The sequence below is a fragment of the Dioscorea cayenensis genome, chromosome 8 (genome assembly GCF_009730915.1).
Source record: "Dioscorea cayenensis subsp. rotundata cultivar TDr96_F1 chromosome 8, TDr96_F1_v2_PseudoChromosome.rev07_lg8_w22 25.fasta, whole genome shotgun sequence".
NCBI classification, from domain to species: domain Eukaryota; kingdom Viridiplantae; phylum Streptophyta; class Magnoliopsida; order Dioscoreales; family Dioscoreaceae; genus Dioscorea; species Dioscorea cayenensis.
This window is the reverse complement of record NC_052478.1, coordinates 5320235-5332749: the sequence shown is the minus strand read 5'-3', so window position 1 is coordinate 5332749 and position 12515 is coordinate 5320235. Positions and strand designations below refer to the sequence as shown.

The 12515-nt window shown below is 39.5% G+C and overlaps 1 protein-coding gene across 1 annotated transcript; it reads right to left on the bottom strand.

The window, feature by feature from the left end:
- Positions 1 to 412: 412 nt before the first annotated feature.
- LOC120266648 (metalloendoproteinase 2-MMP-like) lies at positions 413 to 1938 on the bottom strand. Its single transcript, XM_039274290.1, has one exon. It carries the CDS (start codon positions 1551 to 1553, stop codon positions 468 to 470), a length of 1086 nt encoding a protein of 361 aa, XP_039130224.1. The 5' UTR covers positions 1554 to 1938; the 3' UTR covers positions 413 to 467.
- Between the last annotated feature and the right edge of the window lie 10577 nt (positions 1939 to 12515).

Here is a 12515-nt window from a genome sequence, read left to right as displayed (position 1 = left end):
TAAAATATAAAAATTAAAATTGAAATTTCAGAAAGTTTTTATTATTCACTTAAGACCATCATATAATTTTTATTAGTGAGAATTAATAATCAGTTAACCCAGTATATATTTTTTAAATAAATATATAATTAAATATATATATTAAATATTCCTTTCATTTTTTTTATTTGTTATGGTTAATCGAATCTCACAATTTAATTATTGTATATTTTTTATAAAAAATTCGATATCTTTTTAAAATTATCCCTAATTTATATTTTCATATTTTTCTTTCATATTTAATTTCAAAAAATAATTTTAAAAAAAATAATAAATATTTTTAAATATAAAAATATGACAGAAAAAAAAAACATAAATTTATGATAAATAAAAAGAAACGAACGGACATAAATGTATATACATACAGCCCTCATCAGTCAAATAAAAAAAATAAATAATAAATAACAAAACTAATACTAAACCAACCACTACCCAAGAACCAAACCACCAACAACCCCACTGACGACCAAAACCCGCCAAAATAACGACCCAAAACCCAAGCCCAACCCCAACCCTGCGTCACTAGTATCCATCTGCTGCACCGTCGTCGCCGGCGCCACTCCGGTGTAGTTCGGGTTCTTTCCGTACAAATTCTGGATCCCCACCACGTCGTCCTCCGCAAGCTCCACCTTCTTCGTCTTCGTCTTGATGGTCGGATACATGATCGCACTCTCCACCGACGTGTGCCCCAGCCCCAGCAAGTGCCCGATCTCATGCACCGCCACCGACTCCAAATCTATCGCCGCGTCCGAGCTCGCCGTCGTCACATCCCCCTCCGCCACCCACTGCTCCGCCGCATCCAGATGAAACCTCCCATCCGTCGGTGAGAACGCATGCGCCAGCGTTCCCAAAACCCCATCAAACGGTTCTCCATCACCGTGGTCCCCGGAGTAGAATCCAATGGTGATGTCAGGGTCGGACTCGGATCCAACCTCGGTGAAAGTTAAGGTCGTTGTTGCCGCCCAGCGAGAGAAGGCACGAGAGATGACAGTGCTGAGAGTGGAGGTGGAGATAGACACGGAGGAGGTGGCGGTGAAGGCGTAGGTGAGCTGGGATTTGGACGAAGGCCAGCGAGGATTGCCGGTGAAGTAGGTGTAAAGTTTGCGGCCGTGGAGTGATAAGGCCATGGTTGAGGTGCCATTGATGATGTCCGGCATGCCGCAGCGTGGGAGTGTCATTTGGTTGATCGTGGATGGGTCGAGGAAGCCGGTGATGTTGAGTTTGAAGTTTTTTTGGTATGTTTTAATTGCGGCTTCAAGATCGTCATCGAAGGAGTCTGTGAAGTTGGTGGGGGGTGGGTTGGAGATATACCCGAAGTCGTGGAGGTATTGCTTGAGGTTGGAGATGCCGGGGACTTTGTCGCCCGGGTGGCAGCCGGAGAGGTTTTGGAAGCCTTCCCATGGATTGGTGAATGATGGGATTGGTGGGAATGAAGGTAATGGTGGGAAGGCAAAAACGGAATTAGTGTATGTGAATGGCAAGACAAGAAAAGCAAAGAAAATGAAGGGCATCATTGTGAGATACAAGAAAGGAGATGAAAAATGATGAAAATGAGATTGGGGTTGGTTTTATTGGAATGAGAGGGAGGGAGAAGAGTTCAAAGATTGATAGCCGGCAGAGTTCGGCAGGAATGTGCCTAAGACTTTGGGGAAGAGGAAAAAGAAAAATTGTGCTTTGGAAACTTCTGATGTTTGAAGTTGGAGTAATTGATTGATAATTTTATTGTAATGATGATGTGATGTTGTTGAATGTTTCGTTTGGATTGGTGTGCAAGGGGGATGACAGTTTCTATAGTCAATTGTGATGATTTTGAGGATGAAAACTTGGGAGAGTTCGTCAAAGTTCAGATTTTTTGCTGTTGATTAAGGCAGCTTCTTATGTTGTTTCTGATCTTAATTTGTTGTTTATATGGATTAGTAATTTGTTTTTATAGTAATTTAGTTATTAAAATGTAAAATTAGTGACCTATATATAATTAATTTTTATGAAAGAAGGTTGACCTTGAGGATGATCAGAAAGCGTGTCTGCAAATTAATGAGGGAAAGAGAGGACTTTGAAAACTAGCAGAAGTGAATTTACTGTTTACTGTAGTAGTTGTCTTTCATTCCCTTGTTAGATTTGGTATGAGAGTAAAATCTACAAGACTATGATTTATTTCATGCATTCAAATCCCTCATTTATACAGCCATGATGTAGTCCCTCCTTGAGGAATTAATTGCAAATATAAATGATATTTAACATAATTATCAGAAATATGTGGCTTCTAGATTAACTTAATTAAAACAAAATTTGTCTTAATTTATTGGGTTACGTGAGGGAGTCAATCTGTTGCTTCTTCTACTCTTGCTGAAATTATATTATGTCATGACTCATGAATGGGCCATATTTTCAGGGAAGGAAAGATTTCTACGGTAGAAATAGACTTTGGATTTTTTTTAAAAAAATAAAAAAATTATAATTTTATTAAATTAATAACAGAGCAAGGAAAAATATTTTTATTTTTATTTTTAATTATGAGCATAATTAGACCAAATCAACACCTACTTGTAAATTTGAAATATTAAAGTGTTTTAAAGAATGAGAACCATGGGATGACAACAACAATTTTTTTTTCAAGAAATATGAAAAAGAGTAACCTCGTTGTAAAAAAGAGTCAATATAATTAAAAATTAATGCTTTATCTATTTTGCTAGTAAGTGGATAAGCCATTTTTAAAAGAGTACGAGTGTTTTAAATCTACCACGTGTTCCCACTCTATGAGCAAAAGATTTCAAATCATTTGTGCACAGACCAAGTTTGGTATGTGTTGAATGGAAATTCAACGCGCAAACCCCTATACCCCTATAGAGAAACTTAATCATTAGGTCAATCCAACATTGGTACTCATTACATTTCATATTAATTGTCACATTTGAGTTTTTACATTTTATATTAATTGTCACATTTGAGTTTTGCACAAATACTAAAGTTGTCATTAAAGTTTTTAAAATTAAAAAAAATTATGATAAAACACTTTACTATTGTTAGACTTATTTAGTCATATTAATGCATACATTTTTTTAAGAAGAAAAATATTAAAATTTTAAAAAAATTAACTTGTATATAACTCTTAAATGTAATAAATAATTATTTTTTTAAAAAAATAAGATAATTAATATGCAACGGAGGGATGAGGTTCCTTGGTGGCGCTCGTGAGGGTTATGGTGGCTATCGGCAAGTTCACGGTGGCGCTCGCGGTGGTTATCGCAACAGCTCTCGCAGAGGAACTCTGGGAGGACTGCATCACAACTTCACCCTCTCTCGTCATGCTCGTCCGTCGTCAACTTCCTCTCCGCTTCCATCTTCCTCTACACAGCTGAGGTCCGTGTTTTGTGTATCTCCCCGGTGAAAGATGGTGTATCCTTTGCCGAAGCGGTTAGAAGCTCTCCACCTCTTAGTCATCTCCAGTCCTTGTCGTCCACTAAGCCGTTCTCTTCTGTCAAACGCCGCCGATCTCCGAACAGCGGAGAGGTTTGTAAGCGGTGCCTGCATCCAGGCCATGACGTGGGAGACTATAGACATCAACTCGCATGTAGAAGATGCTCAGGTATTGGTTATTTCGCTGTCCATTGCCCTCTCCGTACACCATCCCCGAGCCTGTCCTTCTTTTGTGAAGGTTGCTCCCAACACCAAGAAGCATTCTTTCACTAAAGATAAACCTCTGAAACCTCTCCTTCATGTGCATGTTCACCCTTCCTCCTCATCATTAATACAATCAAAAGATGACCTTAAAAGAATGATCATCAGTAAAGTTCTCTCTGGTAATGCAAGTGTTAAATCACTACATGACTTTCTTCCTCAACACTTGAAAACAGATCAATGTGAGCATATAACCCCTTACGGAGATGATTTCATCCTCACATTATTTTCAGCTAAGGCAATAGCTTTCATTGTTAAGAAAAGCCCGATTTCTTTACAAACAAACCTTGGACAGTGCTCTCTTAAACTATCACACTGGACACCTCAATTCGGATCCCATGCTATTGCGGCTGGCAACTACAATTGGATAAGGATGTCGAACCTTCCTCTTCATTGCTGGAACTGGAATTCTATCGTGGAAGTTCTTCGACCAATTGGTGACCTGATCTTTGTTCAAAAGAAGGAGGATGTCTTGAACATCTAAGGGCATTGGTGAGGCTTAAAGAAATTATCAATTTTCCTTTAAACATGATTGTGGATGTTGGAGTTAGGAGCTTCAAGGTTTGTCTTGAAGATGATGGAATCCCGGTTCTTCATTCCAAAGTTGTTCAAAGATCCAACTCTCAACCAACACAGACGAAGATCGCTATTAATCTGGATTCTTCTAAAGACTGCTCTCAGTCTAATGTCTCTAAGCTAGCTATACTAGCCCCTACTACCCACAGCACACACTAGATTCCTTCGTCAGCAAAAGGAAAGCAAGTCCTCGCATCTCTTTCCAGAGTCGATACTCACGATGAGACCGTTGAGCTTGTCTCCGGTCTTAACCTCTCAATGGGAACGAGGAAGTTGGTAACCTAACTAATCGAAATACACCGCCGGAAACGACAAATATCGTTGGCGAAATGCTGCTAGATGATCTGAACCGGAGCTCCGGTGATAAACCAGTCGAGGCTCCCCAGATTCCTCCAGTCTCTCACAAGAGAAACGAGGAAGGGGACAGACTATTGCCCAACAGGGCCGACATGAAGCATGGTTGCTCATCAACCTTTGAATTGCCTTGAGATGGTAATTCTAATTCTTTATTTGGAGCCATGCACACGTCCCATTCGCCTCGTGATAAGGCTACTGAAGATTCTTTGACCAACGAATTTCAAATTCCTTTGAATCACCCAAAATCGTTGATCAACTCAATAAGCAGCCCTTTGAAGAGAAATTCACCTCGGGATAAGAACTCAGATGATGGACTCATAAGGGTTCATTAGACTTTCCCTCTGATGATGAACTTGTTGACTGGGGAGAAGATGATGACTTTTTAACTGAGGAGATAGCGGAGGATGAGCACTTTCTTGAGGAAGATAATATCAATCCATCTGATACTGATCTTCACTCAGACGCTCTTCTTTTGGAACAACAGTTTGATCTACTTCCCAATCAAGATAGGATCGACAAGGATCACTTGGAGGCTGTTGCTCAGGATATCATCCATGATCAAACTTCTACCGATATTACAACAAGGCAAATTAAGAAGTGATCGAAACAAGAAACCTTCAGGCCGCTGGACTGAAGAAGCAGGGTTTGTTCCGCACCCTCCTAGGTCTACTAAGAAGAAAATTCCTGAAGTCCCCAGAGAAGGTATTCCTAACCCCTCTGATTCTGTCTTATCTGCTTGGACTGATACTCAATTTTTTAATTATAGCAATTCTTGTGGCATTAAATTCTTGGGTTCACCGAATCACAAATACAAATGCCTAGATAAAATTCGTTCTTTGGAAAAGGATATAGTTGCTAATTTCAAAAATTCATCAGACTCCATTCGGAGATCTGATAGCTAGACCATTACTGTTATTATGAAAATCCTTAGCTGGAATGTTAGAGGTCTTGGCAGACCCTATAAACATCATTTAGTTAAAGATGTCATTCTCAGTGCTAATGTAGATATTATCTGTTTACAAGAATCCAAACTTCAAGAAATTCATAGCTCTATTTGGAGATCCACTGGTGGCTTGTGATTTAATTCGTTCGATTACATACCTGCACAAGGCACAGCGGGGGGCATAATCATTGCTTGGGACCGTTCTCAGGTCTTAGGAACTATTATTCACAAAGGTTCATACTCCATTTCGATTACTTTCAAAAACATTCTTAACAATAATATTTAGACTTGTACAAATGTTTATGGACCGAATTCTAGAAACCTTAGATTGGATTTTTGGGACGAACTTCGTTTAGTGAGAATTCTTCACAATAATCCCTGGGTGATTTGTGGAGACTTTAACACTATTTTCACTCCCGAAGACAAAAATCTTGGAGATTTTAATATCAGAGATATTATTTTTGCTCAAAACTTCTTAAGTAATTTTAATCTCCTAGATCCTCCTTTACAAGGTCGTAGATTCACTTGGAGTCTACCGAGAATTGGTTCTGACCATTCTCCCATTTGTTTGGACTTTGGGGATCACCACTCTCAACCACGAAGATTTCGCTTTGAAAAATTTTGGTTTACCAATTCCCATTTACCAGATCTAATTGATGATTGCTGGACTGAAATCAACCCTGAAGGTTGTGGTGCCTTTATCTTTACCAAAAAATTGGCTTATCTGAAAGATAAGCTCCGCAACTGGGCGAAAATTACCTTTAGTAATACCAACCATCAAAAAAAGATTCTCTTGGCAGAACTTCATTCTCTAGATATCATTGGTGAAACTAGACCCTTTTCTGTTGATGAATCCTCTCGTTTTCACAGTATTCATCAAGAAATTTTTACTCTTTTAAACCAAGAAGAGATTTACAGGAAACAAAGATCTAGAATTACCTGGCTTAAGGAAGGGGACGCTAACACAAAGTTTTTTCATCAAATAGCCAATGGTAGAAGGAATAAGAATTTTATCTCTAGAATTTGTCATCAAGGACTTTGGATGGAAAGTGAAAAAGATATTGGGAAAATTTTCAATAATCACTTTCAATCTATTCTGGGCACTCCAATATCTAATAGATTCATGTTGGATTGGCAACTCTTATTTGGTTACAAAGTAAGAGTTGATCTTTCTCAACTTGAGCTACCATTCACCATGGAAGAAATTAGACTTGCTATTTTTAGCCTCCATGCAGACAAAGCTCTAGGTCTTGATGGTTTCCCTATGTTTTTCTTCCAAAAAAACTGGAGCATAGTTCAAGACACCATTGTTAATCTTTGTGATGATTTCTACAAAGGTACTATTAATTATGAACATTTGAACTGGGTACACATTGCTCTTATCGCTAAAAAATCTGCGTCCTCAGATGTTTCTGATTTTCACCCTATTAGCCTGATAAATTCCATCTGTAAAATTGTCTCCAAGATTTTTGCTTCTAGATTAAGCTTGGTGATCGGTGATTTGGTGGATGAATCACAATCTGGCTTCATTAAGGGCATGTATATAGCAGAAAATATCATTGTCGCCCAAGAAGTGATATTCAACCTTCAAAAATGGAAAATACTTGGTTATGCTTTTAAAGTGGACTTTGCTAAAGCATTTGATTCTTTGGACTGGGATTTCTTACTCGAAATCCTTGCAGCTAGGGGATTTGAATCCAGATGGATCTCGTGGATTCACATCATTCTTAAAACTACAAAAACTCAGATCATTATCAATGGAACCATTCAGGGTTATATTTGTTGTAAAAGAGGTCTTAGACAGGGAGATCCTCTGTCCTGTCTTCTCTTCGCTTTAGCTGCTGACGTTCTAAGTGCTATGTTTACCAATGCCCTTATATCCAGAACCCTAGTGTGAGTGCCCCTTGACCATTCAGATAGCATCTGCCACCTTCAATATGCAGATGATCTGATCATATTCTCTGCGGGAGGTCAGGAGGATCTTAACATCATTAAGTTACTTCTTTATCTTTTTGAAGGTTCTTCTGGACTTACCATTAATTACTCTAAAAGCTGTTTATACTCCACTAATTACGGCTTCCAACCCCACTTCACTTCTGCTATGATACTTAATTGCTCTAGAGACTGTCTTCTGTTGACCTATTTGGGGGTTCCTTTATCTGGTCGACGACCAAAAAACCATGACTGGTTTCATCTCATTGAAACTGTTCATGCCAGACTATCACCTTGGAAGGCCATTTACCTCTCTCTTGGTGGTCGATTAACACTTCTCAACTCTGTGCTTTCGACTATCCCAGTCTATTGGATGTCAGTGTTCAAACTTCCTGCTTGGGTGATTAAAAAAATTGACAAGATTCATAGGGATTTCCTTTGGAAAGGACCCGATTTGGGTCCCAAAGGCTTCAGGCTGGTTGCTTGGAAAAAGATTTGTAGACCACGAAACATGGGTCATTGGGGAATACTTAGTCTCCAGGATTTCAATTGTGCTCTTCTTGGAAAATGGTGGTGGAAAATTTATTCTAATCCTAATGGCTATTAGGTTAAAATTATTAAAGCTAACTATTTTCCCAGAAACCCTACATGTCCTCTTTTTCACCCACCTCCAAGAAATAAATCCTTTTTTTGGGCAGGGGTACTTTCTTCTCTGAATTCTTTTCACTCCTGCGTCTCAAAAACTATTAAAAATGGAGCCAATACCTACTTTTGGTATGATAGGTGGTACTCGAGAATTTCTCTGAAAGACCATTGGCCTCTTCTTTTTAATGATTGTATTTTCCCTTGGATCACGGTTCGTCAGGTTACCGAACAAATAAACTCCCCTGAAAATCTCTTCTTCAACTGTAATACCGATGAATTTTCTTCTCTTTTGGAGATGATCCCTGATTGCTTAAGTGGACTAGAAGACTTTTACACTTGGCCTCTGAATAAAAGTGGAACCTTCTCGGTAAAATCTTTTTACAAGTTTATTATCGATGGAGGAATTCGTTGTCCATTTTATAAGCAGTTTTGGAAAATTAGATGCCCAACAAAAATCACCTTATTCTGCTGGCTTGCTTGGGAAGATAAAATTCTCACCCCTACAAATCTCTTCAAAAAAAGCTGCAACTTACAAAATACAACTGATACTTGCGTACTTTGCCATAGAGCCTCTGAGACTGTATAACATCTTTTCATCGACTGCTCATATACTACACGTATCTAGTCCTTCTTCACACAAATTTTGGCAATACAGTCCATCCCCTCTTCCTTTTCGAAGATTTGGACCACTTGGATTACTTCCATGCAACCTCAATGCAACCTCTTTGGGACCTTTGTGTTAGAGCTATAATTTGGAATATTTGGCTTGAGCGTAACAATCTCATTTTTCAATTTTCTGCATTACCTACTCACTCTTTAATGTTTAAAATTGCTAATATGCTACTTTCCTGGTTTTCAGCGGCCGATATTAATCAACTACAGTCTCTGGCGGAGGTTTCTCAAAAAATCAAGCGCTCAATCAATTTCATCAGCACCAGGGGATCCAACAATTCTGGCGATTCTGATCCTAATCCTGCTCTGGAGTAGAGTTCTCCACTCCCAGCTTTGTTAACCTGTGCCCCATGTTGGTGGCTTTCGTCTTTAGAGCTGTTTTATCTTCTCGTTATTTGTTCCCCTTGTTATGTTTCTAGAAGTACTTGTGCCTCACCTCTAGTGAGAGTTTCTGTTCTTTCTTTTCTATCTGTTCTATGCTTGTGCGCTGTGTTTTATTTTCAATAAATCTGTGGTTTATCCACTTTTATCAAAAAAAAAAAAAAATGCAACGGAGAGAGTACTTAATTTGCTTATGCCTTTCATAAGTGCATGTATATACCAGTTATAGTGGCACTCCAATGTCAACAATTTGGTAAAGATTTTGGAAAGCTTCGTTGGCCTGGATTGGTGAACAACCAAAGTGTGCATGGACGTGGCGCTTTGAAGCCTGGGCCGGTACCGGTGCTGCTGTGTTTGGGCTTGTGGTGTGTTTTAGTGTATTTTTTCCTCATTTGGTACTAATAGTACAATGAATAATTAAATATCTCATATGAAGACTTCTTTGTCCATCCTGAACACTTGATGAATTACTTTTTAATTTCCACCTAAGCCACTATATAAATGTTATATAGATGGCTAATTGATAAAAATATTCCTTATTTATTTTGGTCATGCAAAATCCTCCTTTGGACAAATAGCACAGATATAAGCCTCTAATAGACAAAAATATCAGCATGCCGTGCTTTTTATTTTATTCTAGGCTTTGTTTAGCAATTTCAATAATTATATCTTAAATCACTACCGTACTTCTTGTGCATCAAAACAAATATCAATTCATACTGCATGCAGTCTAAAGAACCACTTCTTTCTCCCATGCATGCATCTTCTCTCTGCTGCCATCTTGAATATATAGCATATATTCAAACATAAAAAATATATATGGTGGATGGCTTGGCTGGAGAAGAACATATATACCCCTGGCAATTTACATACAGTCTGAAACCTTGGCTGGTAATAATCACCCGACTTTCCCCTCCCTCTATGCAACTTTCTGGATGGCCCCTTAGGGGCCCCCAAAACTTCCTTCCGTCTAGGACTGTCCTCTATTGTTACCTGGGATAACGTTGTTATCTCCGGACCTAAGCTGACCTTCAAGGCCACCCTCCTCATCTGAGAAGAGAACACTTTGAAAGAATTAAGAACTCTTCTATTGCTTCAATCACGATCGACAATGAACTATGGATGCAAGCCAAAAGAAGCATGTTATCATCTCTTTATGCTAAATTCCTGGGAAAGGCTCTCCCTCTAGACCAAGCTAACCTTGCCCTGGCTGATGCTTGGAGAGGGCTGGGAGCCTTCACTGTGGCAGATCTTCCTAATGGTTTCTACTATATTAAATGTGAATCTTTTGAAATGCAGGAGCGTTTGCTATGGAATGGCCTGTGGTCGGTTGCCAGACATATTTTGGAACTCTCCCCATGGTCGGAGAGTTTCAGCCTACATTTGAGAAGCTGTCGACTGCGGCTATTTGGATCCAAATATATCACCTGCCCATGGAGCCCTGGGGTGGGGAAATTCTTGAAATAATGGCCTCTCAGTTTGGCAGTGTTCTTAAAATTGATGAAGATACTTTTGATTGTTCACGAGCAAAATTTGCTCGTGTTTGTGTGGATTTAGATCTAGAGCAGCCATTGCAGCAAGGAACCTGGGTGAAGTATGGTGGTTTTTCTGTCTTAATTCTTGTGCTGTATGAAAAACTTCCAGTTTTCTGTTTCAGGTTAGGGAGGGTCGGTCACGGCAAAGCAAACTATTCTTTCACCGGTAGTCACCTACTCTCTGGTTTGCATGTGTCATCTTTTCTCGTTGAGACGAAGCAGGTGCAAGATGAAACGGAGATGCAGGTAAATGGGATCGACAAAGGATAGGAGGATATCGCCATTGACATAGATCCTCTGCAACAACCTTCTGAAAATGATAATGAGTTTGGTCCATGGCTGAAACCACATTGGCATCACGTTGCTTCCCGTGGTAGGGGAGGAGGCCGCGGTGGTAGTCACAGCGGTACTCATAACCCTAACCCCGGTGAGCACTGTAGGGATGACGAACCAGATCCTGACCCGTGGCCTCCTGCTTAGTCCTCCAAGCAACACGTGGCTGAAAACCCTCACATGCAAATACCATGTGGCATCTTCGCAAGGAGAGGTGGGAAGTTGCTCTCTCCTCCATGCTCATTGAATCATACAAAAGCTAATCCCGTGGCTTTTGTGACCATTGAAAATTAGCCCATTGGTCCCAATATTGGTGATAATGCCCTTGTTGGTCCCGAGGGGCTGCCGCCCACTATTCCTCCTATTAGCTATCCTATTGAACCATGTCTTAAGGCTTTGTCGTCCTTACTCAACTCTGACACTCATGCAGACATCCCCAAAAAGTACCTCTCGCTGGCTCCCGAAACTTCTCTGGGCGGTGGCATGGGGAAAAGTACCAGGTTTGAAATTAGAAATTCTTCCAAAGAGACTGACAACCCGATGGAACCGATGCTCATCTCTTCTGTTAACCTTCATCACTCCTCTCATAACCCCTCTCTTAAAGATAAACATCTAATGGCGGTGGAAAAAGTTGTTGATGCTCTTGCTGTTTCATCCCCAAGTGATTAGAGTATGGATAATTCCTCTTCCGATGATATGGGTTCAGTGCAAGATGTAGATGATGATATGATTCTAAGCCATTTCCAGATGGATGCCAAATCTGAAGCTCTTACTTGGAGAGCCCTTTCAAAGAGGGGCACGAAACCAAAGAAAGGGAGAAAATCTCCTTTAACCTGATCTTCTTTTCTTTCTTTTTCTCTCTTTTTGATTTTTTTTTTCTTTTTTACTCCTTTTCATGAACTTAAAAATTATTTCTTAGTACTTTAGGGGGCTTTCCAACCCACATACTGTGGATCAAATTCAAGATCTTATGAAAAATCGGAAGCCAGATTTCATCTATTTAGTTGACTAAATCTAATGTCCCTAGAATTCATCGTTTTTGAGCTATGCTTAACCGTCTCTGGGATTGGGCTGCCATACCTTCAAATGGTCTTCCTGGAGGTATTCTGGTCATCTGGAACCAATCGATTGGTAATGTCATAACTATTGTTGTATCTAGATGTGCCCTACACCTTGTAATTTCTTCAAACAGTGATTCTTAGATCTTGACTATAGTCTACAACTCTCTGGTGCTTTCTGAACTTAAGCGACTTTGGAAATCTCTTCCTAAAATTACTTCTTTAAACTCCTCTTGGCTTTTGAATGGCGATTTTAATGCCATTACTGGCCTTGAGGACCATAGGGGTAGAAATTTCAGGAATTATGCTTCAAAGTCAAACTTTATCTCTAACTTTATTTTTGAAAATAATCTCCATGATCTAAGT

What these genes read in the sequence shown, in the direction of transcription:
- LOC120266648 (XM_039274290.1), bottom strand. Translation starts at nt 1,553, where the DNA reads ATGATGCCCTTCATTTTCTTTGCTTTTCTTGTCTTGCCATTCACATAC.